This window comes from Tilletiaria anomala (assembly GCF_000711695.1).
Source record: "Tilletiaria anomala UBC 951 chromosome Unknown K437scaffold_24, whole genome shotgun sequence".
Taxonomy (NCBI): domain Eukaryota; kingdom Fungi; phylum Basidiomycota; class Exobasidiomycetes; order Georgefischeriales; family Tilletiariaceae; genus Tilletiaria; species Tilletiaria anomala.
The window spans coordinates 146,205-173,751 of record NW_013546998.1 but is presented as its reverse complement, the minus strand read 5'-3'; the positions used below and the strand labels follow the sequence as shown (position 1 = coordinate 173,751).

Below are 27,547 nucleotides of genomic sequence, written 5' to 3'. Positions count from 1 at the left end.
GGGAGAGAGGGAGAGAGGGAGAGAGGGAGAGAGGGAGGGGGAGCAGGGCATAAGAGGGGACGTCAGCGGAGGCTACGGTTGAAGCTGCATTCATCGCGGTATTAGAGGCAGGTTCCCTTACGCTGTGGCGATGGGGTCCCTCGACGCTAAATAGGCCTCAATGTATACACCTGAATCATTGTCCGATGTCCCTTCTTGACTCTATACCTCAAAGAGCTGGGGACAGACGAGACGAGACAAGACTCACCCGAAGCAAGCCATGTTGAGGCCCATGACAAAGACCATGCGTTTGGGCCCGTGCCCGTGGACCTCGTAGTAGATCCTGAACGTTTCCTCGGCGCCTTCATGCTCCGCCTCCTCCTCTGCTGCTGTGGTATTCTCGGTGCCATTGCCGTTGCTGCGCATGATGCGCTGTGCCTTGTTGTACTTCTGGTTCTGGTTCTGCTTTCTCTTCGAGGCAACCGGATGCCACGGGACGACGCGCGCGGGGACGGCCACCCGGCCGCGCTTGGCGCACGTGGCGGGGTCGAAGACGGTACGCAGATCGGCGGTTGCGAGATCCTCCTCTTCCTGCTGCTGCTGAGCTGCTATGCTGCGGCCGGTACTGCGGTGGTGGTGGTAGTTGTAACCGGGCGAGCGCGATGCGCTTCGCAGCGAGGCGCGCGTTGCGCCGAGGTATGCTGCGCCGATGGGCACGAGGGAATGGTCGTCTTCTTCCTGTTCTTCATCTGCCTGCGCTGGTGCTGTTTCATTGCGCTGCCGCGCGTGCTGGATTAAGCTTTCCGCACTGCTGCCTCCGCCGGGACCCGGTGCGGTGGGCGAGGCGGAGGGGGACATGAACACGGCGGCTGTTGCTGCCTCTACGGTCGCCATGTTGTGAGGGCGGGGTGCGCACGCGTGTGGGGCAGCCGATGTATGCGGTGTGCTTGGAGGGGTAGAGCTAACCTTTTTACGCTGGCTGTTATACGGTACGCATCGTTTCGATCCACCGTCGTCGTCGCGGCCAGCTTGAGTGCCTGCCCAGCTGTTACAATACAACCTGTCGTGTGTGGAGGATGGTGGTGAGAAGAGTGTTTGAAGGAATAGGGTTGTGCCCCGCTGCTTTCACGCGGGGGTCTTCCACTCTGTGAAACCGCTTGTCCCTCACCGGAGGCTCCGGCATGGCTTGGCCTGGCCTGGCCGGGCGGCGGCTTTGGCGAGCGCGTGTGGCTCTGAGTGAGCGACGTGAGACCCATGCATGTATGTATAGTGCGGCGGCCGAGTGGCAGCAGACTGGTCAACAGTGCCGTGCAGTGCCGTGCCGGGGGAGGTCTACCCTTGCTGGCCTGCCAATAACAGTCTTCTCTTCTCTTTGTGTTCCGCCCGGCTAGATGCTGTACTTTGATGTCCGGTCCCCGATCCTCACCGGATCCGCCGCCCACCCGTCGATCCGCCATCCCCGCCATATACATACCCCGTTCCCCCCATCCCCATCCCCCTCCCCCTCCCTTCCCCATCACCTCCATCGCTTGCTCACCCACTCTCACACGCACCACACGCAGAGCCCTTGCCCAGGAGACATACGATATACACATTGCAGCCTCTCACCGAGTGGCTGTCACCCCACCCTCGTGTCTGGCGTCGACAGGAGAGGGAGAGACCCGCACCCCCGCTTCCCCCCTCGTAGAATAGTGCCCATCATGAACACCTGGATCGACAAGACCACCGTGCGCACCATGCTCGCAGAGCGTGAGAATCCGCCCTTTGACGTACGCAAGGTGAGGCCTCTCTTCTCTTTCCTTTCTTTCCCGGCTTTATTCTCCAAGCAGCAGCACTGAGCCAACCAACGTCCGCTCCTTTTCATCAGATGTCCATCGCAATGCATGGCAACGAGCGCATGCTCAAGCTCAAGGAGCGCCAAATGCTCGAGCTCGAGCGCAACCCGCTCTTCTACATGGGCGACTACCACGATTTGACTAAGGATGAGCTCCGCGAGCGCACCATGTCCCGCATTGCATCGCTTGTCCACTACGTCACCAACGAGAGCGTCGAAGAGTTCACCAAGCGCATGGAACTCATCGGGCTTTTCGACCCAGGCTTCTGGACACGCTTCGGCGTCCACTACGGCCTCTTTCTCGGCGCTATCCGCTCCGGCGCGACGCCTAACCAGTTCAGTTACTGGATGGACAAGGGCGTCATCGGCTGCAACGGCATGTTCGGCTGCTTCTGCATGACTGAGCTCGCCCACGGCTCCAACGTCGCTGGCCTCGAGACCACCGCTACATTTGACGAAAAGACGGACGAATTCATCATACACACCCCGCACCTTGGCGCCACCAAGTGGTGGATCGGCGGCGCGGCGCAGACCGCCACCCACGGCGCCGTATTTGCCAAGTTGATCGTCAACGGCCGCTCGTACGGCACAAAGACGTTCATCGTCCCCTTACGCAACCCGCAGACGTTCGACCTGCTCCCCGGGATTAATGTCGGCGACATTGGCAAGAAAATGGGCCGGGACTCGATCGATAATGGCTACGTGCAGTTCACTAATGTGCGCATCCCGCGCGCGTATATGCTCATGAAGCACACCCAGGTAACGCGCGACGGCGAGGTGCGCGAACCGCCGCTGCAACAGCTCACCTACGGCGCCCTGCTTCAAGGCCGCGCCGCGATGGTCTCTGACGCGGCCAACATGGCGAAAAAGGCGCTGACGATCGCCGTGCGCTACGCTGCCGTGCGCCGACAGTTCAAGAGCGACCCCAAGGAGCCGCTCGAGACGCAGATCCTCGACTACCCGATCCACCAGCGCAGGCTTATGCCCCTGCTCGCACAGTCCGTCGCCTTTGGCTTCACCGCGCTCGAGATGGTGCGCCTGTATGAGGAGACGAGCCAGGCGCTCGAGGCGCTCGAACCGGGCGACCCCAACCTCGCGGCGACACTTGAGCTTCTAAAGGAAACGCACGCGACGAGCGCTGGCCTCAAGGCCTTCTGCACCTGGGCCACACTCGAGTCAATTGACAAGGCGCGTCAGGCGTGCGGTGGGCACGGGTACAGCTCATACAACGGCTTTGCATCCATGTATGCCGACTTTGCCGTGCACTGCACCTGGGAGGGAGACAACACCATCCTCGCCCTCCAGTCGGGCCGCTCGCTCATCGCGTCGTACCAGGACGCGCTCGAGGGCAAGCACCTGCGTGCTGGCTGTGTCTACCTCAACGAGCTGCAGACGGTGCTGCAGCGCACAGGGCGCGACGCGGACCTCGACAGCCTCGACGGCATCCAGCGGGGCTGGGACACGGTCGCAGCGCATGCCGTCAAGAAGGCCGCTGAGGACTTCCAGGCTTGCATCGACCAGGGCATGAGCAAGGACGCCGCGAATGAAAAGTGCAGCCAGGTACGCTTCGTCGCGGCCAGCGTCCACTCAAGCTGTTTCATCTTCCGCCAGTTCAAGCAAGCTGTTGAGCGCCTGCCGCTGCAGAGCGCCGACGACAGGAAGGTGCAGGAGCACCTCGCACTGCTTGCGCGCTTCTACGGTCTCTGGCAGATGGAGGAGAAGGCTGCGTTTTTCCTGCGCGCACGCTGGCTCAGCGCCGAGCAGCTCGACCTCGTGCAGGCCAAGGTGTCCGAGTGCTGCACACGCGTGCGCGCCTTTGCCATCCCCCTGATCGACGCGTTCGCCATTAGCGACCACATCATCAACAGTCCCATCGGCAGGGCGGACGGCAATGTCTACGCAGAGTACTTTAGGCTCGTCAGGGTCAGTCGAGCTGCCACCCTTCCCCCGCGGTCGCTCGTTGGCCATTTCTCTCTGCTGACACATCCGCTCCCCTCTTTTTTGGGTTGGTCCTGCAGCGCAATAACCCGCAAGGCAAGCCGCACCCGTACTTTGAGCGCGTTATCAAGCCCTTCCTCTTCCGCCCGACGGGCGAGGGCACCATGGAGGACTTTGACGAGGCGATCGGCATTGACGAGGAGATCAAGGAGATCAAGGAGGACCAGGAGGCCGCCGCCGCGGAGGACGCTGAGCGCAAGAGCAAGCAGGAGGACCAGGAGCGCATCCGCAAGGCTGAAGATGAATTCAAGTAGCCAGCCAGCGCGCATGCGGAGCGCAGCGCAGCAGAGTGGATTTTGTTTTACTAGTTTATACCTCCAAAATGCAATCGACTGGAATTAGACAGCAGCAAATGACGCGTCCCAGCAACAGCAAGTGCCGTTCTCGTTCTGTCTTCTCGTAGTCCGTGTGAATGAAAAGAGCTGCAGGAACGCAAGCAGGAACGCAGGCAGATTATGCATTCATGCATGCTCTCCGCAAGAATAGGTTGGCGTGAATGGCAATGATTCAGATTCAGACTACAAGTACAACAAGCAGGTACACAAAACCGCGGCGGCGGCGCATGCAGAGGTGACTCGAAGTCTTTGACCACCAGGAATTTATGCATAGGCACAGGCACGGACGGCCGGCCGGCTATTACTCTGCGTCACATGACGACGCAACAGCCCTTCCCATCCTTCCCTCTCCCGTCCGCACTCCGCACGGGCGTCTCGAGGCTCACGCCGCCGCCGGCACTGCTACGTCCGAGGCGCAGGCCAGCCTCGCCCACCGCTGCTGCAGAGGAAGTGCTGGTGCTGCCTCCGCCGCCGCCGCCGGGCAATTTTTGCGCGGCAAGGCGCGCGAGGAACTTAGTGTGTATGTCGCGCGCCGCTTTTGTGAATGCTTCTTCGATGTTCTGCAAAGGCAAGGGTGGAAAGAGCGAAGTTAGGACGACAAATACACGCGAGCGGAAAAGATTCCCTGAACCTTGGGTTATCCACGCACCTCTCCTGTTTTGGCACTCGTCTCGACGTACATCAGGCTGTGAAGCGACATGACAATTGCAGCATGTCAATATCCAGGGAACAGTGGAAATACTTGCCGTATTGAGATTGGAATGGCCGAAAACTCACCCTTCCTTCCTTGCAAACGCCTTTGCTTCTTCTACGCTCACTTGCCGCGCCGGTCCGATTTTCCGCTTGCTCTTAGCAGCGGCGACCGCTCCTACTGATGGGCCATTACCTGTCCGTGCTGACCGCGGCTTTCCACCGCTGCTCTCTCCTTCGGCTGTCACCCCGGCCACTGCCGCATTTGGCATTTCGCCCGTTTGCTCTGCCAGGGCCTTCTGTTCGCCCGCATTCTCGCCCTCCTTGCTATTCCCGGAGACGGCATCAGCATCAGCGTCGGCATCAGCGTCGGCATCGGCGACATCGCGCATGTTGCCCACGAGCACGACGCTGACGCTTTCCTCTGCGTGCTCCCGCACATCCTCCAGCCACTCCTTGGCATGCTCGAACGACGCGCGGTGCGTGAGGGAAAAGACGAGCAGCGCACCAGCTGCGCCGCGGTAATAGGATCGCGTTATCTAGAAAACAGTAAACGCGCGGCCACATGGGCACGGCCCGGTACGGAGCGGGGTGAGGCGAGGCAAGGCGAGGCGAGGCGCACATGGTTAGAAGCGAAAGCGGAGTGGGCTAAACACAGTTAGCTATGCTCACCGAACGGAAACTCTCGCTGCCGGCGGTGTCCCACACTTGTACTTTGATCCGCTCTCCATTGTCAAGCGCGATCACATGCGAGCCGAACTCGACGCCGATCGTGGGGTCACTGCGCGAAAACGACGCGTCGAGTTCACGTAAGCGGTTGAGGGTTCGCATGTACGGCGCGGGAAAACGTATTGTCAGCGCCCATCATGGTCTCTTTATCGTCATAATACGCTGGAGGACAAGGCGCGAGCGAAGCAAGAAATGCATTCCACCGTGCTGCGCCTTCACATCGAGCTCGGTCTCTTCGCACTGTTACATCACCATCACCAACACTCACGAGTCGGCTAAGAACCGATCATCAGTCAGTCGCACAAGGATGGACGACTTGCCGACGGCGGAGTCGCCTATGAGAATGAACTTGCTGATATAGTCCCATGAGCCTGTCCCCATCTTTGATCCTCTCGCTCCAGACGCGCTTTATTACGTGTCCTTCAGTGCTGGCTGCTGCAGCTTGCAGATACTAGATGCGTGGGGACTGCAAACTTGATGGTAAGATGATCGAGCGAGGGTTGACTTCGGTCGAATCGAGCTGAATGAGACGCACTCGCGACTGTCTGCGGCTCGCTTCGGCTTGGCCCAGAGTTGCAGACGGCAAAGCTATTGTGATGGACTGTGCTGCACGCGGTCAGCTTGGCTGTATACAAAGACCAACCATTGATGACTCAAGCGCTGATGCTACCATGACCAAGGTGTTTGCCTGCTATGTATACAAGGATCTTGTTGCGCGGGAGAGAATGGTTACGATCGTTGATAGGGTCGCTGTGCTTTGAGCGTCGTTACCAGTGACGACGGCGAGACCCACAGCCTGGCATCACTCGGCCGAGAGACAACGAAGACATTAATATAGTGACGTGATGAGCAATGAGTTCATCGAGATGCCAGCGAGAAGAGAGCGCTTGCCGAGTGCCGAGAAAAGACAACGACAGATGCGACTGGGGTTGACTTAAGTCCACTTGACTTCTCCCTTCATCACATCGTTGCAAAAATCAGGCCAAGGCGCATCTCTTTGGATAGAATCACCCGCGCCACATATGCCTACAGCTCGTCCATGCAGAAGCGCTTGCCGCACGCGATGAGCCTCTGTCGGCGGTGTCTTGCAGTCTCGCGCGGCCTGCATAACCCCCTCGCTGGAGCAGTCGGGAGGAAAGATGCAGCATCATCATGGCGCCAGTGGCGACCATTGTCGAGCACGGGAGAAGGGTCGTCAGCTGTCGATACATCGGCGACTTTGCTGACGGCATCGCTGCTGCTGCAGCATGCGAGAAGAATGTCCAGCTCATCGAACGCACGATCACACGAGAATCCTCTTGTATGTTAAATCTTCTAGCTAGATTTCGAGCTCTTTCGGACGATTGACCGCAATATGTGCGCCTCCTTCTTACATACAACAGGGTCTTCCTCGCAACAATGTCCGGCCGGCACCGAAAATGCCAAGCAGGGGTGGAGGTCCGCCGAAGCGTCGACCGATACCGCACGTCAAGAAGGTGATCGTCGTGTCATCTGGTAAAGGGGGAGTCGGCAAAAGCACCATTGCAGCTAATCTGGCCGTCGCGCTTTCCTTCACTTCGCCGTCGCAGTCGAATGCAGCGGGAGATGGAGAAGGGCACAGGCGGAAGCAGCAGCGACGAAGGCGCATCGGTCTCCTAGATCTGGACGTCTTTGGACCGTCCGTGCCGAAGTTGATGGGGCTGCAGAATGCAGGGGAACCCGAGCTGTCAGCGCAGGGCGCCTTGCTTCCTCTGTACAGTCACGGAGTGGCCTGCATGAGCATGGGTTTCCTTCTGCCGCCAAGCGCGCAGCCGAAGGACCTGCTCGAAGGTGCTGCGACCGCGGAAGGTGGGAATGAAGATACGCCCGTCGTCTGGAGGGGCATGATGGTCATGAAAGCGGTGCAGCAGCTGTTGTTCGATGTCGACTGGCGCGCATCAACCGGCAGCTCCGGACCACACGCCGCCCCTCATCCATCGTCAGGGGAAAATATCGGTGCAGATGAAGGTGGCGACAGCCTCGACGTGCTCGTGATTGACATGCCGCCAGGTACGGGAGACGTGGCTCTCAGTCTGTCGCAGCTTGTTCAGGTTGACGCGGCAGTCGTCGTCAGCACTCCGCAAGAGGTGGCGCTCCTCGACGCGCGAAAGGGCGTAAGCCTGTTCAGAAAGACCAACGTCCCTGTGAGTAGCACAGAAACTCCGTCGCGGATCGACGCCTTCTTTTATTCTTGACTGTGGCGCATTCAACGGTCCTACTTTCGACAAATCACTAACTGCATCTAAATACACTTCAGATCGCCGGCCTGATTCTCAACATGTCGCACTTTATCTCGCCAGACACGGGCAAGAACTTCCTGCTCTTTGGCTCCTCCGCCGCGTTCGACGCCCTTGCGCAACGCCTGCACGTCCCCATCCTGGGCCGCGTCCCGCTCGAGCCTGCGCTCAGCGCCGCAGGAGATTGCGGTCAACCGGCTGCGCTTGCGCTTGCGTTCCACCGACAATCTTCTGCGGATGCTGATGCGGAGCGTGGGGACGAACACGACATTGCGGGTGAGAAGTCGTCGTCTGTGCCGCAGACAGCGAATGTCTTCGCAGACATCGCAAGGCAGCTGGTTTGAACGTTGGATGTTGGTGTACTATGTTTCCAACGACAGATGCATTATATGGGCCATGTCGGATGCAAGCAATGGGCGAACACAAACCCCTGCAATGTATATATCACCTATCTCACTGTACTCCATGGACAGACTTTTAGTTGTAGCAAGCACCAGCATTCTTTGACCACACTCGTGCCTGCAAATCTACGTTCAGTGCGTCGATGAAGATTCGCACTTCGCAAGCGTCATCGCCCAGCGCAAGAGCACAATAGCAGAGCAGCTGCTACAAGTACTCGCTCGTTGGGTTCACAGCCTTTTCCAGGCTCTAGGTTTGAGGTTCCAGACTCCTTCGGATCTAGTTGCGTACTTGAAGATGTAGGGCCGCTGCGCCATGGTCCATGAGGCGACCATTGTGTCAGGAGAACATGTACCGTTGCTTCTGGCGGTCTCTTTCGTGCAGCTAGCAAACTTTGGAACATATTCGACTTGCAAGGCCTGCTCTTCGAAAGACTCCCGGCTCCATCAAGGTTTTGATCCTTGAGACTTGAAAAGACTTGACCATGGCCAGGGTTACAGGGTTACAAGCTGTCCAGTACGTGCAGTGCCTTTGGTCAAGGACCTCAGATGTTCTCATGTCTCGTCTTGGGCTTTCTGCCTGCGCGTCCATACATGACACCTTCATCCAAGCACTACATATATACGTTCTGCGCCCTCGCCTCCAATTCTCGAGTTGAAGCCCCGAAAATGCCCAGATGTGTTCGAAAGGTCGGGCAGCCGCTAACCCCCATCTGCTGCTACCATTTGCTTGTGCCAGAAGCGTCGCGGGACACATCACAAACATTCACGTGACCGATCCTGAAGCCTCGTATTCCAGCGGGGGTTCTCCACAAAAGTGTGGCTGTGGCTTTTACTGTTCCTTTGCTTGTGCATTTACTCCGTTCCTGAGCCCTGCTTGGGATCTGCAAAAGGAGAGGGCAGTGTGCCAGTCTCCACGTCGAGTTGACCAGAATTTGCATCCGCGGACAGTCTGCAGAGAGCCAGCGGCTTTTCAGTCAGCTGATGGCTCATACGACCGTTGGATGCATTCACGAGAGAGCCCTCTGACCGTTTGCAACCTAACCCTGCTCCCTTGTCTGCCAGTACCCCACTCTAACCTGCCCGCGTTTGACGGAGCGGTGATGTGATGATATGAGCACTGGCAGAAGCGGTAGTGGGCGATGTCCCTAGCCCTGGCCCGGCGCCATGTGGCGGATGAGCGCACACACCTGCAGGCGACTGGGCACTGGGCGACTGCAAGCAGCGCTGCGAGCGGGATGCATGTCCCCTCCCCCGGGATTTTCTTTGACGACGAATAGGTGATGGGTTGATCCCGTTGTAGTCTTCAACAAAGCGTCCCATGAAACATATCTCTCTCTCGTTACTGGCTGCTCTCTCTGCCTTCCCATATGCAAAGTGCATAGCCTCTCCTCATCTTTTGTCGCCATGTGGATGGGCTTGGTGGTGGCTCTCCGTTGACATTATATATCTTCTTCCCGTGCACCAAAGCCCAAAGCTCCGGGTCCTTCAAAAGTGGTGACGTCCATCTTCCCTCTTTCCACAGTTCCTCGCCCATCCGTCATCCTTTCAACTCATCCTGACCCATGAGGGACCACTACCACGCATTCACTCCCCGCCAAACAACAGAATGCTCATCACCAAGCTCGCCTCGCTCTTTACCTTGGCTGCCGCTGTCGCTGGCAGCCCCGTCGCCCTCAAGGCCCGCGGTTTCAGCAATGGTGCGACTTGCTTGAATGACGTGAGTGTCTTGTTGCGGGTGCTTCTTGATCCAAAACTCATAACTGGACGCACGGTTCACCGTTCTTTCTCTCTCTCTCTCTTTTGCGTTAATTTCTGGTAGTCACAATGCAACAGTGGGTACTGCCGGCAGACGCCGTCGCAGCGTGCCAGCAACTCTGCAGGCTCATGCAGCGTGACCAAGCCGGGTGGAAACACGTGCTACAAAGACTCTGGCTGCACATCGGGCTACTGTGATCCTTCGTCGTCGCTCTGTGCTGCAACCCCATCAACATCCCTCCCACTCAGCTGCTCGAAATACAGCACAGGAACGCTCTACTTGTCTATCATCGACGACGCCTCTTACAAGGCGTTGGCAACGAAGCCCATCAGGCCTTAGTGAGTTTGGATGCTCCACGTCGAAATGCGTCGTCTGCCGCAGTGGAACTGACCAGGCGCCTCCTTTCCTTTCTCGCATGGTCCTCTGTGCTCCCCTGCAGCCTCTCGTTCAACGCGCACTACAGCTTGGATAATTATGATGGACCGACTGGCGCTGGTGTGAAAGAAGAGATCTTAACCAGTGAGTCTCTGCACGGTGTCGCATGCCCAGTAGCAGGGAGTCAATGTGCTGACTGGATGGGCTTCTCCGCATGGCTTGCTCCATCACTACACCCCTTTCCTCAGCATCTGGATCGGGCCATCGCGTGACGGCCGAGATGTGGAAGTGCAACTATGCAAATATCATCGACCCAGCCTCTTACGACCAGAATGGCGTTTTCGGCCAGGTCCGCATCCCATCCAAAAACAACCAGTGTCTCACCGTCTCGTATGGCACAAACGCCGCGACGGGCGCCGGGAATGTCTACGTTTCGTCCTGCTCGTCTGTCGACAATGCCAGCTCGGCGGCGACGTACCGGCAGATCTTTGACCTAACAAATAGTTACCAGCAGCCTACAGCGAATAGCAAGTCGTCACAAGTGTATTCGTTTGCGAACAACTTTGGCGCAGGATTCACCACGCATGCCGGCACAAACACGTGGGAGTCGTTCTGGATCGACGGCAACTACGCGAACTCAGCCGGCCCGCCCAGCTTCTACCTCGCTCCTTCACTCGCCTAGGCACGCAAAGGCAGCCCAAGCAACGGGCGAACGGACCAGCAAAGACGTTCACGTGCCGACGAGAGCCTTTTGACCGAGCGACAGCGGATGGTCTACTTTTAGAGGCCCGACTTTTTGGTATTCGCTTCTTTCCTCCGCGCGACGGAACGCATTCACGCAAGAGGGGAAGAGTGTCATGGGAACACCTTGATCATCATTTGTATTTTATTCCGTAACATGCTTTCAAGCTAATTTCGCGACTCGATGAACTGGTCGACTTGTCACAGCAGCCACAAACGGCCTTCAAGCGTCATGTACGCGTTGGGCGAGCCGGTCCAGCATATTTATAAATAGGGTTGCATCCTAAACCCATTTTGCCTTCTCGTATCAGGCTGTGTCCACAAGACAACCTCATCCTCTCTCATTTCCTTTTTGTGCATGTCTCCGCTCCTCAATGTCTCCTCCCGTGTCGCTTGCTTCGACTCCCAATGGTCAAATGATCTCTCTTCCGCAGTGATCATGATGCAATGTCACACCAGGTGACAGATCATAAAATTGACGAGGCCTCGAAACCGCAAGCAGTCACTAAGCACGCATCATGATGGAGGCTTGTCGCTTAGGCTTTGGGGATTGCGAGCAGCTATCCAGCTGGAGTCTGCTCGTGGGCTGCACCTGGGAGTCTGGAGAGCTAACTTCTGGAGGCTGGGGTTCATATACTCCTTTGTGCGCCCCAAGCTGCCCCATCAGGTTTCGATTTCTCCATCTACGCCACCCTCAAAGCCATACAGAAGAACAGGATAAGATAGGACTCACGTGTCACATTGCTCATTACGCTAGTCAGCCACTTCTTCCGGTTGCACAAGCGGCAACCTTGGTCTTTGACTGAACTCAATGGCATCCAACAAGATTCCACACTCCAGCGCGCCGTTGTGGCTTGCATGGCATCAGCCTCACTGTCCCAAACGTTCTTAGCGACAGCGCTCGGAGATCACTGAACGCGACGCGTAGGCTTTGAAAATGACTGTGATCCCGACTTGCAGGGCTACCCTGAACGCCTGTAGCACCTCGCATTCATTCATACACGCTTTCCAGGAGTGTATGTAGAGCTCGCTCAACGCATCAATGCAAGCTGCTAATCCAGCCGCGCCTGGGATGACAACCTTAGGGCTGGTGGGGAAGCCCATCCTGAGAAGAATGCAGGCGAGGCACTTCCGGACTACATCATCCAATGACCACATGCACGGACAGGCAAGAAGGCCGTCCACATCCATAAAGCAAGCATAGTTGTTGCCACTCATTCCGGGGGTGCGAAATCAATGAGATTCCCCAATCTTTCTTCCGCTGTCAGCCGCATGCTTGGCAGTTGACACAATAAACATTGGATCGAGACATCCTTGATGATGACTTCCCTTTTTATTTTCAGATGCCAAATGCTTAAGCTGACTGGGCAGAGCAGCGGGAAGACTCGCCAGAAGACCGCGTCGCACCTTCGACATTTTGATCCACTTGCGAATCGTTTGATGTTCATTACGGAGCAAATGGTCAAGTGCCAAGTGCTTCAGCAATCTATCGACAGAGCCAAGAGTTTGGCTAGCCGATGGCTTGCCACTCCCTGTAACTCGTTTGAAGGCATCGTCCTCGGAGCGCATCACCATGCCATATCCCTCTCTAATATTTACGGAAGTGGGCCGACCAGGATGACAGATCTCGGCAAGCGCACGCACGACTTCTCCTGTTACTCACATGAATTAGCAAAACGCTCCCCACACCGGCCTTCCTGAAGCTTGTACAGTGACTCTGGCGGGCACGGGGACTCAGTTGAGTACACGGATAGTGGCCATTTCCATGAAATCTTATTCTTTCATCGTACTGTCAGCCATTGTTTCCAGTCCACTTTACAACTCAATACTACGCCTCTGGTATTCTTTCCCTTCTCTAGATCTGCTCGCCAAGAGGCCAAGAGAGCCGCTCAACCTCAAATACAAGAGCGAGTACTCATTTTTCCAGCAGCGGTCACCACTATCACCTCTCTTTGATACGCTTCGCTCTTCACTGATGCCCTCAAACGTCTATAGTAGGCAACGCGCCATACGCAGTACAAATTATGGATGGGACCGTACACGCACCATGTTCGTCCTTTAACGGGAATTCTTCTATATAAAGAGGAATGAGAGGCGGGGGCCTTGTCTCCTTCATCCTCCTACTGCCCCTTATCAGCTTTCCCTGCGCTCACGCAGGCTTACTGTAGTCAATCTTAAACATTCCTCGGCCGTCCTGACCTCTACTAGCCCTCGCATTCCCTTTCATCCAAAAATCCTGTTCAGACTCACTGCTCTCGCGCGCTCTGTCGTTGCTTCGCATCACTTAGTGTGGTTCAGCCGCTGATTGCGAAACCTCTGTCTGCAACAGATTACGCCCATAATTGCAAAGATCACCAGTACCAAAGCGTCGACGAAGAAGATTGACTTGAGGACTTTGGACTCCCTAGAATACTATTCTGCCGGAAGTGACGCCCTCGTCCAGCATTATCTCACCTTCAAAGGGTACTACTCGTCTGACAGCATTGACAGAGCCCGTAGATCAGGCGTAAAAGCCGCCCTGGGCTCAGACTACGAGGAAATTTTGACGACTTCTGGACCTGGCCACCGACATCGAGTCCAATGTTGAACGTGCATCTCCAAGACCCAGAACGCCATTTCCGCTGGTAGTCCGGGACAAATCGACATTCTCATTGCGAAGCACGAGTACCACTGGCCTATCTTTCCGCTACGCGGCATGCAACGTTGACGACGTCGACACCTTGGATGACTCTACCTTCCACCAATCGAAGAGTCTTCTGCAGCCCTTCACCCGCGACCTAGAGTTGAACCAGAACGCCGCCACAATATCCGTCCTCATCACCAACTATGCAATCGAATAAAACGGCGGCCATGTTGGCGGTCAGGGATTTACAGCAGCGGCGACATATACTTGACCTGGCTCGCCGGCGGTGGTTCTGATGCGACCTTCTACGTAGTTAACTGCTACACCCGTTAAGCAACTGCATGTGGCGTGCCCTCGCGCATTTTCTTTCGCTTCCAGGTTTTTCAGATGGTCGTATGGCTCTCATGTTCTATTTCGCCTTCTTCTCGTCAGACTTTCACTTTGGCTTTCGAGCGTCCTCCCCCCTCGCAGCGCCTTTCTCGGATTGACTCTCGATCATTATCAGTTGGAGACTCTTCATGGCCACCATCCGCACAAATCAGGTCAATCTTACGCTTTCGGTTGCTTTATATTCTCGCAATGGCAGTATGGAGACGAGATCATGGCGAAACCAAAATTTCTTGTTTCAGACGAGTGTCACTTGTCGCTTAAGCCAAGATCTGTGCACTCCTTTCGGGGAAAGGCCCGTTTTATGTAGGCTCGACTTACATGGCCGTATTCTGATGGGCAACCGAGCTCCGGTACAGACATGATAAAGCAACTCAGTCTTCAGTCCTCTCAATAGCATTGGAAGGTGCTAAACAATAGGCGCCCAACATTGATTCCCCAGCTCCGGTCCGCGTGTCTCTTGTGCGCCCTTTCCCTTTGTGAATTGGAACCGTGTGTCTTGTAAAAAAGCATATGTATCCGATGCATCCTATCGCTCCGCAAGCGTGTGCTGATGTGCTGGTGGTGAAGGAAGCTGCCAGCTGGAGGCCTGTAGAAAACCTGTACTTTGCGACTTCATTACGGAATGAACAGGCTCGTTGCGAGCCGCACTGACAGCTGATCTGGCTTCTCCCAGTTTAATATGTTGATATTCTATGACGCAAAACCTTTGATTGAAATCGGTTGACGATTGTCTTTGTCCGAGAAGGCGAGAGCCTCGATAACAAAAAGGGTACCATGGACAGAACATGGAACCTCGCCGGCGCAATAAATCCAACTCGGAGCCTCGGGTCCGCTGGACGCTCGGGCCGCTCTCGGCTGGTAAATTGCGGGCTAGTGCGCTTCCGGCGAGTTGGTCCATCGCCTCCCTAACTGCGCCCACTATGATCGACATTCGCCTGCATCGGGTTCCTTTGGCAGTTTGGCTTGCTCTCACCGTTACATCGCATCATCATCACATTGTCTTCATCGACAGGCTCGTCGACGACGCTCACATGCACAAATTTATGCATTCTGTCCCATCGATGCATGAGGGACAAAGAACAATCGAAGCGTGGGGAACGGCTTCGTGCCAGGCACCGCTTCAACGGGGCAAAATGCTCCAACCTGCGTTCCTTGGCTCCTCTGTGACCATCTCCACCATGTACGTTAAGCACATAGCCGCAACTAGAAGGAATGATCTCTCTCCCGGGATGGCAATGATTTCATGCTTATATTCATGTGGTGCTGCACGGGTTGATCAAGCAATAAAGGAAGGGGCGCTTGGCAATGAACGATCGACCAGTTCCTCCTACCATGTAGAAAACACCTCACCATCACCAGAATCATGTGAAGATTGCTTGCCCTTGCGTTTCTGAGGGCAGATCCTGCCAGAGTAGGCCACTCTTCGACTCATACAGCACGCAACTTCTCATACTTTCCGCTCAACTCCACAGGCTTATTGACGCAACATGGCTTCGAGCAGATCCTGTGCCACCTTCGGCAATGGTGGTTTCCCTTTTCGTGCATGGCCATGGAGCCCACCCACTGAGGCGGATATCGTCTCTTTCATATAAAAACTGCCACTGGAAGACCCTGACGATGATAAAACTCGTGTTTGGAGCTACAATACCGACGTCAATGGCACACAGTTCGCTTAAATTCTTATCGGTAACGCGATTGCCACGACTTTGGGGATCAGTGGTCAAGAATTCAATCCCGATTTCTTCAGCATCCACGAGTAAGCCAGCGAGACGCTCCTCACCATCGAGTGCACAGCACTGAAAAGTCTCTACCCCAGTCACTACAAGTTCAACTACTCATTTCGCGCGCTCAGTGCGACATTTTCATTCACCACCACAGCGGATGAGCAGAGCTATGCCACGGGCACGCAGACATTCTCACATGATCAACAATAAGAGGCAGACGATTGATTTTTTCAACTTCACGTACGCACCCACCCCAGTGTTCATAAGCAATGAGGGATATGACTTCTTCTGGAGCATCCTAGCGAAGGCCGGATGGTTGAGCTGCCAAAACTTGAAACAGATGTCACTGAGAATGTCAACTGCTAAACACTTCAACCCTCCAGAATTTGGGTCCTCATGTAACCGCTTCGTCGCAGATTCAGTGACTGTGACCGACTAGCTTGTGATGAGCGCCCTACAGGCTGACGTTGATACATTGTAGCAGCGTCTCTCGGCTTTGACTGGCAGAGCCTCGCTTCCACCGGACCTTTCCCTGGGCCACTTGCCTTCCAACCTTTGCATTCAAGCTTCGCTGCAAGAAACAAAACGAGATTTAAATGCTGTTTTAGCAGTTCCACGACCGCAACATTCCTCTAAATGACCGTCATCAATTATAATTCATGGGCTTACCAAGGTGACTTTGGACTGGACAAAGGCATGTGGCCCGAAGTAGCTGCGATGATTGAAAAGGTCAAGAACCTCAGTGGTGTAGAGACCATGGCATCGTTTTGGCCAAATGTGGAAGATGGTAGTGTCGATTACGCCAAGATGCAGGGAAAGGGCTATTTGAGCGTTATCAGTAGTGGCCCGGGCATCACGGACTCTTCAATATGTGATTTTCAAACCGAGGAAGTCCTCCAACATTGCTGAAGGCTCTGGTTGAAACATCTGTCTCCTGCTTACAGGTCGTACATTCGCAACCACGACAGCGCGAAGTCGGACTCCCGGTCTTCCGTTCGGTACAATGAAGGAGAACTCTTTTGAAAAGCGCATCAAGAACTTCTGGATCGATCAAGCAAACGGGGGCTCCTTCGGCGAAGTGTACGAGAACAAGGATCAAACCCTCTACATTCAGCCTATCCCTTGTGCCAGACCTGAAGTGCCTCACTACGGCAACGCTCAAGCGGAAGTTGACAAGCTGTACCGGTAGCTACACCGGTCCATGCTCGATGATGGCCGCCACTATTCCACCAGCACAAAGAGCCGCGAACGGTGCCAATACGTCTCCCTCAGACGGTCAGGCTACAGTGGAGCAAAGGTCATTTGCTCCATAACCTGGTGAGACGACACGACCGCCATGTGGAAGAACTTGAGCGATCAATGGCCAGCGGAATTTCGGCTGCTGTGAGAAACAAAGATGGGAAGGACCAGCGGTGAGGATGTCGAGTACTGAACGGATCTCCATCACTTGCCATGAAGGTTCACTGCAGGCGACTTGCTTGGGCTGGTGGACGCTGGACACTGGCGGCTTCCAGAGTAATCGCACCGTAAGCTGATCTAACAACATCGACGATCCGTCGTGTAGGGAGCTCTACGTGCACTGACAGCGATGGGTTACCCCCTTGCACTTCATGCGCAATCATGGAAACAGGGCTTGGCAACTTCCAAGGCGTTTGGTAAGCATTCTCTTTCCGGCAAAAGGGCTCGCAGGGATGCTGACGCTATGTCCGTTGTCGCAGGACCTGTAACAATAAACCGCGGAAGTATGGTGATAGGTGTCTCATGTATCCATCTGCGGAACCGTTTCGCGCCGTACCTGAAGGCAATCTTTGTTGCCTTCCACGAATCTGCACGTCAGGGTGCTCTGTATTCTTGTTGCTCCGGACAGGTGGCTGCAAGTTTAACTCGAGAGTCTCTCTTATTTGCAGGGCTACATGATCATGCGAACCTTGTGCCTGGATTTCTCCAAGGCGGAGAGCAGCATTGCCAACATGATGCGAAGCAACACGAACGCCACAACGCAAACGTACCTGATTGGTCCGCGTCTGCTCGTCTCCCCAGTCACGCTTCACAACGTCATGGATTGGAAAGCCTAAATGTCAGGCAAGAGGGCGAAGGATGGAGAGAACCCGTGGACATACTAGTTAGCGTGCGCTATATTTGAAGTGCGGCAAGAGAAGTTGCGCCAACTGACTAGTTCCCTGTCCACTGTTCCTCAGCGGGACAAACGAGACGTACGCTGGCGGAGAGACTGTGGGCATCATAGCTCTCCTAGAACACATCCCACTTTTCTATCTGGCCCCCACGAAGACATTTTCTCCAGTGACGTCGTCTGAGTGATTACTCGCGACAGTCAGTTAAGGAAGCTTGTATGTAATACAAGTTTCTTAAAATATAGACGAAGAGACCCGTTGACGTGATGAATACGCGCTACGCCCAAGCATCGAGTTCTTTGCCACCGCCAACTTCCTCATTCCAGCTGCTCTTGGCGCTGCTTCGATTATGATCGCCCCAAATGTCTGCGGCGAGTCGTTCACGCACATACTCGGCAATGGCCAAGCTGCTCGTCAGTCCTGGGCTCTCGATGCCCAGCAAGCTAAGCATCAGTCCGCCGCCTTGCGCCGCCCTCGGCACCTCGTCTGCCTGCCATAGCCGCTGGCCCTGAAGTCCTTCCGACGCATGGTACAGGATGGTGAAGTCCATGAAGCCCCCACCGGGCCCGACGAGTTTGGGTCGTATCCCAGCATAATCTGGACTGAGCCCCTCGAGCGAGATACCGGGTAGGTAGGATGTGATGTCTCGGTGCATCTGCGCAATACGCACATCACCTTCCTGCAGTGGCGCGAGCTCTGCCGACCAAAAGTCAACGGCTTCCTCGTGCGAGATCGTGTCCTGGGGCACGGAGAGCCACTGAGTGTCCGGCCCGAAGCGGACGTTGTCCTCGAGGTCTAAAGTGAGATGTGTGCCGAGCGACTGGTGGCTGTGCTTGCCTCCTGAGGAACCGCTCTTCTGGCCCGACTCATGACCCATAAATGGTGTCGGATAGATGAGATGCTTGACGTTGCCGACACCAGGACCCTTGTAGCTTGCGTAGTTCCCTTTGCTGTAGAACATCGGCACAAGACCCCCATTCGCTTCACTCTCATCACGCAACCCTTGTCCATCAAGCATGAGTGAGTTCAGTACCAGAGGTGCATTCAACCCCGAAGCATTGATGAGTACGCGAGCCAAGATCGAGTCGGAAGCATTGTTCGCTGCGGTGGCTGGATCCCCCGTAACAGTCTGCACGACCCAGCCGTCATTACTTTTATCCTTGCCACGCTTTCCATTCTCGGGTGCACCCGCGGAGCTCGAATCCTTGCGCATCGGATCGACGCGAACGACACTCGTATCAAGCACGACCTCTGCGCTGTCGCCCTCATCCAACTCTCTGTGCAGGTCCTGCAAAAGCTCGTGCGTGCCGACAATCCCTGTCCGTTCTGAGAACAGCGCATGCGCGACATCTTTGGACAGGTCTGGCTCTAGCTCGCGGGCTTCATCGCCTGATATGAGGCGCACCGGAGGCCGCTTCAATTGTACACTGTGACCGAGACCATCGGGATAAAGGTCGAGGGAGGTGGGGAGTGTATCGCAGTGTTTTTTCAATTCTTGGAAATAGTGCAAGGAGGATGCGTCGCCGACGACCAGCTTTCCGGTCTGCTTGTACGGCAGTCCGCGCTTGCTGCATTGCTGATACATGAGCTCACGCCCTCTGAGACATAGTCTAGTCTTGAACGAGCTTGGGGGGTAGTACAGACCTGCGAAGGTAGGCCACAAGCAGGGCACCAATGGTAAGTCAACAAAGAACATAGGCGGCAGCACCTCATGGTGAATCCTGACGAACCAGCATGTATGACTTCGCTATTTCTACTACTGATCTCCATGCCCACACCCGTATGTCGTTCCACTAGGTACGTAGTCTTCTCCGGCCATCTCTTCGCCAGCGCGCTGGCGATCGCCAACCCGACTGCGCCGCCGCCAACGATAAGATGATCGACAGCGATCTCCGGAGGCTTGTACGCAAAGCGCGAGCGGTGCGGCAGTCCAGCCAGAAGCGGCTTGATTTCTGTGCGGGCAGCATTTTCTGACGCTGCAGCCCCCGCGTACAGAGTTGCAAGTGAGGTTGAGAAGCGCCGGCGCGCGTGAAGCCGTCGAGCAGCGCCGGCGAAGGCGGTGGCGGCGTCTGCCCAGCAGACGTCGCAGAACCAACCCGCGTTTCGCGTGCCATATACCATGGTGAGGGGAGTACCGGATCGCGTTCACGAGTGAATGGGAGACTACAGAAGCATCTGATTCTCCGTGGGTCGAGTGCAACTCGAGCAAAAAAGGGTAATGATTCTGACTTTGATTGCTGTACGCTGTGGGGTGAGATACCGATGATCTGGTGCAATGCACCGAATCAACAAACGCGCATGCACACTGGTGTAGTACCGCCCCGGCATTTGATATGCCCCCACTATGCGAGACGAACGAGCCCGTTGCTCCTATGACGAGATCATCATGTCGCGGTGTCTATCAACGCTCATCCTTGTTCAGGCTAATTGTATCGAAGATGGAGATGTGCTACAGCTTGTCGGCCGCAAGTACCGTCGTGGAAACCAGCCTGAATACGGCGCTCGGAATCGCTTGCATCTCTTCGGTCGCGTTTCCGACCGGCGTTGTTGACGGTTGTCCCCGCTGAACAGCCACGTCAGGCAGGGTAAATATAGTTGCGGCGAACAGCCACATGAATGTGCCCTGAAGTGTACAGCATCAGCCATCGCATACACATTCAAGTTATCAAGTCGATCATATATACACAGCTATCTCCTTCAATTGTCTGAACCAGCGGCAAAATGCCGCGGCCCATTCCATCCGTCTTCCTGCGAGCAGGTGGGACGACGTCTAGCTCTTCGCGCTTGTCCTCCAGCTCCGCCGCCGGCTCCTCCTCACAGTCTTTGTCCTCCCCGTCCTCCTCCTTGGGCCAATCTTTGGATGTCCAGCGTCCTCATCTTCGGCTTCGTCGACCACGCACGATCGCTGAGCTGGCCACACTGGCGGACAAGGCTGTCGAGGCGATGCCGTTCAGCCCGGGCATCCCCGTTCACCGCTACCTCACCGGCGCAGAAAACCTGGTAAGGCAAGCGGACGCATACTCAAATCAAGCAGCAGCAGCTCGAAGCAATGCACAGCGGCAAAGGGCCGCGCCGAGCGAGGAAGCCCTCTGGATCTTGCTGGAGGAGGAGTGGGTCTCGCTCGTCAAGGCTGCGCGGCTCCTGCTCGAGATCCTGCCCTCCAAGCATCCAGGCTGGGCCAAACTCGACTCGGAAATGCGCAGAAAAGCAAAAATGAATGCCGAGGACGTGCTGGAGCGTATTGGAAAGCTCAAGGTGCAGGCAAATGATCAATTCGAAGCGTGGCGGGCGAACCATCCGGACGCGAGGTTGGACGATGACCCGGAATGGGGAGGCGAAAGCCAAGACGAGTTGGTCAACGAGCGAAATTACGATCAGATCCGGAAGGAACAACCTCGTGGGCCTCGCAGCTTGGAGTTAAAGGGGAAGCGCAGCGCAGCTGGCTCGGGAGGATTCGATGTTCGCGACATGCTCGGCACGTCGCCTTTCACATCCTCGCCGCTCGAGCCCTTCAACGGATCGCACTCAAAGATGCCGAGCCCAAAACTTGTCTCTACCCCTTGGTCAAACGCGAAGAGAGATGCAGCTCTCTCCGCTGCGCGTGCTGCCGTAGCGGCCGGAGGCGCAGGGTCACGCATACCGGAAAAGTACTCCTACCCTATCCTCAAAGCGTCCAACACGTACCGCATGTCGGCGCATCAAGCCACGCAGGGCTTTGCTGCTAGCACACGTCTGGCTGGGAATTACTACTCGACGACAATTGCATCTTCGTCAACGTCGTCTCCGTCGCCGTCGTCGAATACTACATCGCAGGGTGCTACCGCGCGACCGCGCGATGGTGGTCAGCAGCAGGTACGGCCCACGATCCCGAGCAAATACGAGTTGCGGCCGAGCTTACCTAGCAAAGTCGCCATGCCTGCCATGCAACTCGCTGCTGCACCTGCGTTGGCGCCGGATCGAATAGCCATGCCGACGCCAGCACCATCGGCGTCTGCATCTGAAGGTTTCCGTGAGAGTTTGCCACGCGACGCATCGCTACGCAACCTGCACCACTACGAGCGCAAGTTGAGCCCGCGTGGAGTGGAAATGGCAGCTGGCGGTCTGGTGCGCTCACAGAGTCGCATCGCACTCGAGGTGAAGAATCTGCTCAGCCAGCAGCAGGCTAGCGAGCCAGGGTCCAAGCATGCGCAAGCCACCGCGACGCAAGCGCGTACCGAAGGTGGCGAGTCGCTGCGCAACCTCCGCGTTCCTGCAAGCATTATTGATCATTTCGTCGCGATCGCATACGAGAACACGCTCGCCAATCGCGAGACCTGCGGCTTGCTGATGGGGCCCGCACGCAACCTGACCGATCCCAACGCGACCTCTCTCGTCGTCACACACCTCACTATCCCCAAGCAGAGCGCAACACCAGATACCTGCACGACCGAGCACGAGGAGGAGATCATGCAGTTTCAGGACGAGGCGCAGGTCGTCACGCTCGGCTGGATCCACACACATCCGAGCCAGACATGCTTCATGAGCTCGTTGGATCTGCATACGCATGCCAGCTACCAGATGATGCTGCCCGAGGTACGTCGGGCATCTCCGCTCGGTACGTTTGTTCAATTTCTGCAGCTGACACACACGGAGTTCTTCCTTTTCTTCGAATGTGCAGGCGATAGCAATTGTTTGTGCACCCAACGACAATCCTTCTTTCGGTTTGTTCCGCCTGACAAGTCCACCTGGCCTTCAGACCGTCATAAGCTGCCGCCAACCCGGACTGTTCCATCCACACATCAAGCCTGATGGGACTAACATCCCGGCATTATACACCGACGCATGGGGCCATGTTACCTTAGAGCAAGCGGATCAGCTGGAAATTGTGGATTTACGGACGCGGTGAAGAGCTCCTACACGGAGGTAGAGCACAGCCATCCGATCTTCGTCGGTGCGATTTTGGAGATTGTTGTACATGAACAATTAGATGATCTATAAGGTGCCGCGAGTGATTGAACTGTCTATGCACCACTTGCTGAACTTGTCTACGTACCCCTACCAACGGTTTTAAATGTGTACCCCGAGTCGCCTCTTGCTCTGCTCGTAGACAACATAGGAGATGGACACGGCAGGTACGACTGCAGTGCGGGAACGAATATCGACAGCGTGTGAATGAGTAGCTGCAAACGGATCAAGTCAACCGTTCCTACGAACGTACCTTTCAGAAGAGTTGGGACAAGACCCTTGTAAAATGCTAGATAGCCCTCGTTGCGGTATGTCTGGCGTACCACGTCCCAGAAACCGTTGTAGCTGTACAGTGAAGAGAAAAGAGGCGATCAGCGAGCTGCAAGGAAGGCGGCGGAGTCGAACATTGCTCACGTTGCAGGATGACCCGGCGTTCCGGCGGCTTGCAATCGAGTCCGCACCAGACTGGAAAGAGACCAAATCAGCAAGTAGAACATTTTCCCTGAAGTGGCCAGCGTGCCTTTCGCAAGAGAGAACTAACTTGAGTGGGTAGACCGTCGTAGCTCCCACGGAGCCGCTGATGCTGCCGAACGCAAGCAGGGCGAGTACGCCTGGCTCATCCTTGCCGGTGTACTTGATGTAGAACAGCTTGATGCCTTCGAACGTGCTCATGTCAATGGCAGAATAAGGAAAGACGCCAATGAGACCGGCGGTCAAGCCGCGATAGTACGTCCGGAGGCCTCCATGGCGCCACATATCCTGCGCAGTTTGGCGTAGCAGCGCATGGCTCTCTGCGCGCGTTTTGGCGCCAGCACCTTGTGAGGACATCAGGCGCGTCTTAAGTGTCTCGATCGGGTAGATCGCCAACTGCGACGTGATGCCACCGATGCCTCCGCTGATGAAGCGGCTCGTGCCGCTAATGTCGCGCGAATCATGCACTCCGTCGACGTACTTGGCGAATGCCCGTTTGGAGGTCTCGTAGCTGAGGAACTTGATCGCAGATTCCTAGGAAATCAAAAAGGGAGCATGAAGCATTCAGTCAACGATCCTCAACAGGCAGCTTGGAACATGCACTGCATCCACCCACCGGAAAGATCTTGAGGCAGTTCAAGCCGTTCCCGACCCAAAAAGCCTTGATGCCACCTCCGCCCCTGTACAGGGAGTGAATCGCCTCGCCGATGAGCCCGACTCCCCTTGCGCCTGCCTGCTGCGCAGTGGGCATCGTGCTGCCCTTGATAAGGCCCTCATTGAGCAGTTGCACCGTGGCGCTGCTGCGCGACGTGGTGATCAGGTAGACTTTGAGTCTGTCGAACGGCGCCGTTGCAGTGCGCGAGACTGCGCCTGCAATGCCGCCTGCAAGGAGGAACTTGATCGCCACGGAGCCGGCGATCATATCCGTGTCGTCCTCCTCCTCCTCTTCGTCATCGTCGTCCTCGTGCCCGTGCGCGACCTTGCTCGCATCGCCCTGCCCCTGGCTCGCGGTGCACGTCTGACCGGGAGGCTTGGAAGCGCCGCCCGCAGCCTTCAATGTGCCTATCCCCCAAGAGGGGCCCACGGATGCCGCGGCGCCCGGTGCGACCTTGTCGGACGCAGCCGCTTCGCCACCACTTTGCTCGCTTGAATTCGCTGCCTGCCCGCCTGCAGCGTCTGTCGCGCTGCCGCCATGGTTTTCCTTGAAAACAGTGGCCGAAGAGGCATCCGGGGAGGCAGATCCGTACTTGCGCTTCTCCTCACCAGCAAGGCTGACATCGCCATCGAGGTTAACGGCGCTAGCACCGCGCTCATGCTTACCCCAGCTGCTCGCGAGTTCGGCAAAGATACCGCCTTCGCGGAAGAGTCCGAACGTCTTGCGTACTTGGTAGAAACGAAAAATCTACGGGGTGACAGAGCGGAGGTGAGCACGATCTTAATAAGAGAATGGAGTCGCACGCGCCCCAACACTCACCTCGCTGACGCTCGGCTTCCTAGGCAAAAGAAGCAGATAGTCTCTAAACTCCGGGAAACTGACGTAAGGCTTGTCGGTCTCTTTTACCCCCGATCGACGCGGGGGATAAGGATATTGATTGCCCTGCACTCGCGACGACGCCAGCGAGGCGATAAAGTCCTCCAGCGACATAGGCGGGACATCGAGACCTTTGCATGCGCGCATTGTACAAGGTAGGCGTCAGCACGGCATCGCTGAATGCATCCCGACTCATGCAGTCATGGAGCGGGGAGCGGCGTTTCAAGCCTGGACTACTCACCAGCCCTGTCCAGCGCAGCTCGAATCTCCTGCACATCCAAACGCATGTCGCCATTTTTGTCCAGCTCGTTGAAGATGGCATAAAGCTCGCGTTCCTTCTGCTCGGCATAGCGCAGGAACCCTTCCCACTCGATCTGCCGCTGCTGCCACCGCGAGCGTTCTTCTTGTGCCTGCGCCCCAGCACGCGCGCCTTCGCTCGCGTCGGCTGCCACCGAAGAGCCCGTCGCATTCTTCGACCAGGATAGGGAGAGACCAGATCCTCTAGGATGCAATGAAGAAGCCGCAAGGGCATTTCGATCCATCTCGCGCTGTGCTGACCCGACGGCGCTGAGACCCCAGACGCCGGAGCCTGTCCAACCAGCTTCACCATCGTGATCGGGTGGTGGCGATGGCGGCGCATCGGGGTGCTGTGCACCTTGGCTGCCGGACGATTCCGATCCGAATGTAGAGGTGAAGAGCGAGGAGATGGACGATGCGGCAGAGGATAACGCGTTTGTCACGGTGGAGGAGGTGCTGCTCGAGGCAGAGGAGGTCGATGGTGGTGGCGCTGAGGATGAAGGCACGAAAGTGGGTGTCAGGGTGCCTACCACGGTTTGAACGACCGATGGCGGGCCAGACGTTTCGCTGGCTTTCCCTTCGACTGATCCTTTCGCCTGCGACGCGCTGTTCACACTGATCCAGTTGCCGCTGCCGCCGAGCAAGCCGCCAAATGTCCACCACGCTGCAGAGCCATCGCCACCAGCATTCGAAGCTGCAGTGGCACAGGCAATGCGCGCCCTTTCTCTCTCATACTCCTTTGCCCTCTCGCGGTCCAGCTCCTCTCGGCATTTCCGACACTGCGTGAGAAGCTCGTTGGCATAGGATGGACGAGGGGGAACAGCCATCGGCGCCTCGCGTCTGCGTTTCCCATTGCTACTGCTCCTGCTACCGCTTCCCCCTCCAGCCTCATCGCTCTCGCTGGGCAGCCTTCCCGGGCCGAATTTGCCATACTGGGCACGGATCGCGCTCTTCGTCCATTCATCCTTGGCGCGGCCGTCGGCGAGGGCATGCTCGGCATCGGCATCCATGAGCTTGTCGAAGAGGCCACGCAGACGCAGTAGACGTGCCTGCGGCGGCTCCTGCGCGCGGAACTGCTCGTACGTCATCAGCTTCTGCTTGTTGCGCACGGTCGACTCGAGTGCCGAAGACGCCGCGGCGGAGGCCGAGGAGGATGGAGAGATCCACGAAGACCCGAAGAAGGACGTCGACGCGGGTTGGGAGAGCGGAGGGGGCGCTGCATGAGCCGGTAGATGCGTCGCAGTCTTGTTGCCAGCCTGCGACGCTTTTGCGCCTTGGTTCTTGGCACCTGAGGGATTGCCACTGCTGCTGCCGCTGGCGACACTGACAGCGCTCGCTAATGGCTCTTTACTGCGAGACGCCTGTGCCACAGACGTATCTGGCGGCTCTCCGGCAGTGCTGTCGCCAGGACTGGATGGTGAAGTCGATGCGGCAGCCTTCATGGTGTCGCTGTTCCAAGCGTCCCGCCGTGTATCTGCTACATAAGCCTTCAGCGTGGAGCCTTTGAAAAAGGTTACGCGCTCGCGACGCAGACAGGGAGGAAACCGCGCAGACCACCGAGGAGTGCGGTCCGCTGCCCGCTTGGTGCCGTCAGCCACTGCTTCCGTTGCGACGCTTGACCGGAAAGGCGAGTTGCGCTGCTGCTGCTGCTGCGTATATCGGTGTGTGCTGGAGAGCGCACGCTGTGCGCGATGAGAGTGAAGTAGTGGTCGCTACCAAGGGCCAGCCCGTCAGGAGCGTGTGTCTGCTGCGTAGGAAGCAACTTCTTCTGCGCTGCACTGCACGGCAGGCTGCTCGTCGCCGGACCGCGATCACTTTACTGAGACGCGAGAGCAAGCAAACACTGCGCGGCAACAGTGTGTGGGTGTGTGTGCCGGTGTGCGTGCCAAAATGCGGAACAGAGGGTCGGGCGGAACGGGACGGAACTTGTTACTTCACCACACACACATGCCACGTGCCGACCAGGATGATCAGCCGAGGCACCAAAGGGCGCATGCAGTGTCATTTGCCAGCGAGCACCTTAGTTCTGGTTGTCCTAACCCTTCACCGCGGTTGCCTGTGCACAATCCCCCCCCCCCACACACACACCAATTGGGACCATTCGAACGCGCGTCAAAGGTGGTGTGCACTCAAGGTTTTATACACCAGAAACAAGTGCACGCGAGGTGACTACGGGCAGGATTCACCTGGTGCTGGGACATTCACGCGCGGGCCTCCGCCGCCAGAATCCTCTAAAGGTGCTTGGCCAGCGACAGACACGCATATCGGCCCGGTCAGAGCCACCTTCGTATAAGGCTCGACAGCTGCGATGAGCCTCTCTTTCGTAGGCCTCGTGTGCAGTG

The 27,547-nt window shown here is 56.6% G+C and overlaps 12 protein-coding genes across 12 annotated transcripts; 7 read left to right on the top strand and 5 right to left on the bottom strand.

The window, feature by feature from the left end:
* Positions 1–162: 162 nt before the first annotated feature.
* On the bottom strand, positions 163–1,016 carry K437DRAFT_84988 (uncharacterized protein). The gene has a single exon (XM_013388750.1). The coding sequence runs from the start codon at positions 871–873 to the stop codon at positions 244–246; it is 630 nt and encodes a 209-aa protein (XP_013244204.1). The 5' UTR covers positions 874–1,016; the 3' UTR covers positions 163–243.
* A 483-nt stretch (positions 1,017–1,499) lies between these two features.
* On the top strand, positions 1,500–4,200 carry K437DRAFT_273430 (acyl-coenzyme A oxidase I). The gene is made up of 3 exons (XM_013388749.1): positions 1,500–1,757; positions 1,847–3,736; positions 3,832–4,200. Exons 1-3 carry the CDS (start codon positions 1,680–1,682, stop codon positions 4,063–4,065), a joined length of 2,202 nt encoding a protein of 733 aa, XP_013244203.1. The 5' UTR covers positions 1,500–1,679; the 3' UTR covers positions 4,066–4,200.
* Positions 4,201–4,303: 103 nt separating this feature from the next.
* Positions 4,304–6,270, bottom strand: K437DRAFT_255526 (ras-domain-containing protein). The gene is made up of 5 exons (XM_013388748.1): positions 5,834–6,270; positions 5,509–5,617; positions 4,924–5,375; positions 4,796–4,832; positions 4,304–4,706 (listed from the first exon to the last, which is right to left on the bottom strand). The coding sequence occupies exons 1-5, from the start codon at positions 5,944–5,946 to the stop codon at positions 4,458–4,460; spliced, it is 960 nt and encodes a 319-aa protein (XP_013244202.1). The 5' UTR covers positions 5,947–6,270; the 3' UTR covers positions 4,304–4,457.
* Positions 6,271–6,526: 256 nt separating this feature from the next.
* On the top strand, positions 6,527–8,295 carry K437DRAFT_255525 (P-loop containing nucleoside triphosphate hydrolase protein). The gene is made up of 3 exons (XM_013388747.1): positions 6,527–6,865; positions 6,948–7,727; positions 7,841–8,295. The coding sequence occupies exons 2-3, from the start codon at positions 6,984–6,986 to the stop codon at positions 8,162–8,164; spliced, it is 1,068 nt and encodes a 355-aa protein (XP_013244201.1). The 5' UTR covers positions 6,527–6,865; positions 6,948–6,983; the 3' UTR covers positions 8,165–8,295.
* Positions 8,296–8,485: 190 nt separating this feature from the next.
* K437DRAFT_84934 (uncharacterized protein) lies at positions 8,486–9,107 on the bottom strand. Its single transcript, XM_013388746.1, has one exon. The coding sequence runs from the start codon at positions 8,982–8,984 to the stop codon at positions 8,604–8,606; it is 381 nt and encodes a 126-aa protein (XP_013244200.1). The 5' UTR covers positions 8,985–9,107; the 3' UTR covers positions 8,486–8,603.
* A 720-nt stretch (positions 9,108–9,827) lies between these two features.
* Positions 9,828–11,034, top strand: K437DRAFT_267608 (uncharacterized protein; the record flags this gene model as incomplete). Its single annotated transcript, XM_013388745.1, has 4 exons — positions 9,828–9,938; positions 10,041–10,315; positions 10,417–10,496; positions 10,601–11,034. The coding sequence occupies 4 exons, from the start codon at positions 9,828–9,830 to the stop codon at positions 11,032–11,034; spliced, it is 900 nt and encodes a 299-aa protein (XP_013244199.1).
* A 4,437-nt stretch (positions 11,035–15,471) lies between these two features.
* K437DRAFT_84775 (uncharacterized protein) lies at positions 15,472–16,368 on the top strand. The gene is made up of 2 exons (XM_013388744.1): positions 15,472–15,862; positions 15,923–16,368. The coding sequence occupies exons 1-2, from the start codon at positions 15,628–15,630 to the stop codon at positions 16,267–16,269; spliced, it is 582 nt and encodes a 193-aa protein (XP_013244198.1). The 5' UTR covers positions 15,472–15,627; the 3' UTR covers positions 16,270–16,368.
* Positions 16,271–16,788, top strand: K437DRAFT_255522 (glycoside hydrolase family 31 protein). The gene has a single exon (XM_013388743.1). It carries the CDS (start codon positions 16,467–16,469, stop codon positions 16,737–16,739), a length of 273 nt encoding a protein of 90 aa, XP_013244197.1. The 5' UTR covers positions 16,271–16,466; the 3' UTR covers positions 16,740–16,788.
* Positions 16,789–17,345: 557 nt separating this feature from the next.
* Positions 17,346–18,128, top strand: K437DRAFT_255518 (uncharacterized protein). Its single transcript, XM_013388742.1, has 3 exons — positions 17,346–17,485; positions 17,549–17,958; positions 18,029–18,128. Exon 2 carries the CDS (start codon positions 17,744–17,746, stop codon positions 17,903–17,905), a length of 162 nt encoding a protein of 53 aa, XP_013244196.1. The 5' UTR covers positions 17,346–17,485; positions 17,549–17,743; the 3' UTR covers positions 17,906–17,958; positions 18,029–18,128.
* On the bottom strand, positions 18,110–20,147 carry K437DRAFT_293870 (FAD dependent oxidoreductase). Its single transcript, XM_013388741.1, has 2 exons — positions 19,693–20,147; positions 18,110–19,606 (listed from the first exon to the last, which is right to left on the bottom strand). The coding sequence occupies exons 1-2, from the start codon at positions 20,081–20,083 to the stop codon at positions 18,240–18,242; spliced, it is 1,758 nt and encodes a 585-aa protein (XP_013244195.1). The 5' UTR covers positions 20,084–20,147; the 3' UTR covers positions 18,110–18,239.
* Positions 20,148–22,048: 1,901 nt separating this feature from the next.
* Positions 22,049–22,847, top strand: K437DRAFT_222598 (JAB1/MPN domain-containing protein; the record flags this gene model as incomplete). Its single annotated transcript, XM_013388740.1, has 2 exons — positions 22,049–22,534; positions 22,620–22,847. 2 exons carry the CDS (start codon positions 22,049–22,051, stop codon positions 22,845–22,847), a joined length of 714 nt encoding a protein of 237 aa, XP_013244194.1.
* On the bottom strand, positions 22,791–26,936 carry K437DRAFT_255514 (uncharacterized protein). The gene is made up of 7 exons (XM_013388739.1): positions 25,150–26,936; positions 24,852–25,039; positions 23,994–24,779; positions 23,448–23,911; positions 23,321–23,371; positions 23,160–23,251; positions 22,791–23,079 (listed from the first exon to the last, which is right to left on the bottom strand). Exons 1-7 carry the CDS (start codon positions 26,645–26,647, stop codon positions 23,009–23,011), a joined length of 3,150 nt encoding a protein of 1,049 aa, XP_013244193.1. The 5' UTR covers positions 26,648–26,936; the 3' UTR covers positions 22,791–23,008.
* Positions 26,937–27,547: the final 611 nt, after the last annotated feature.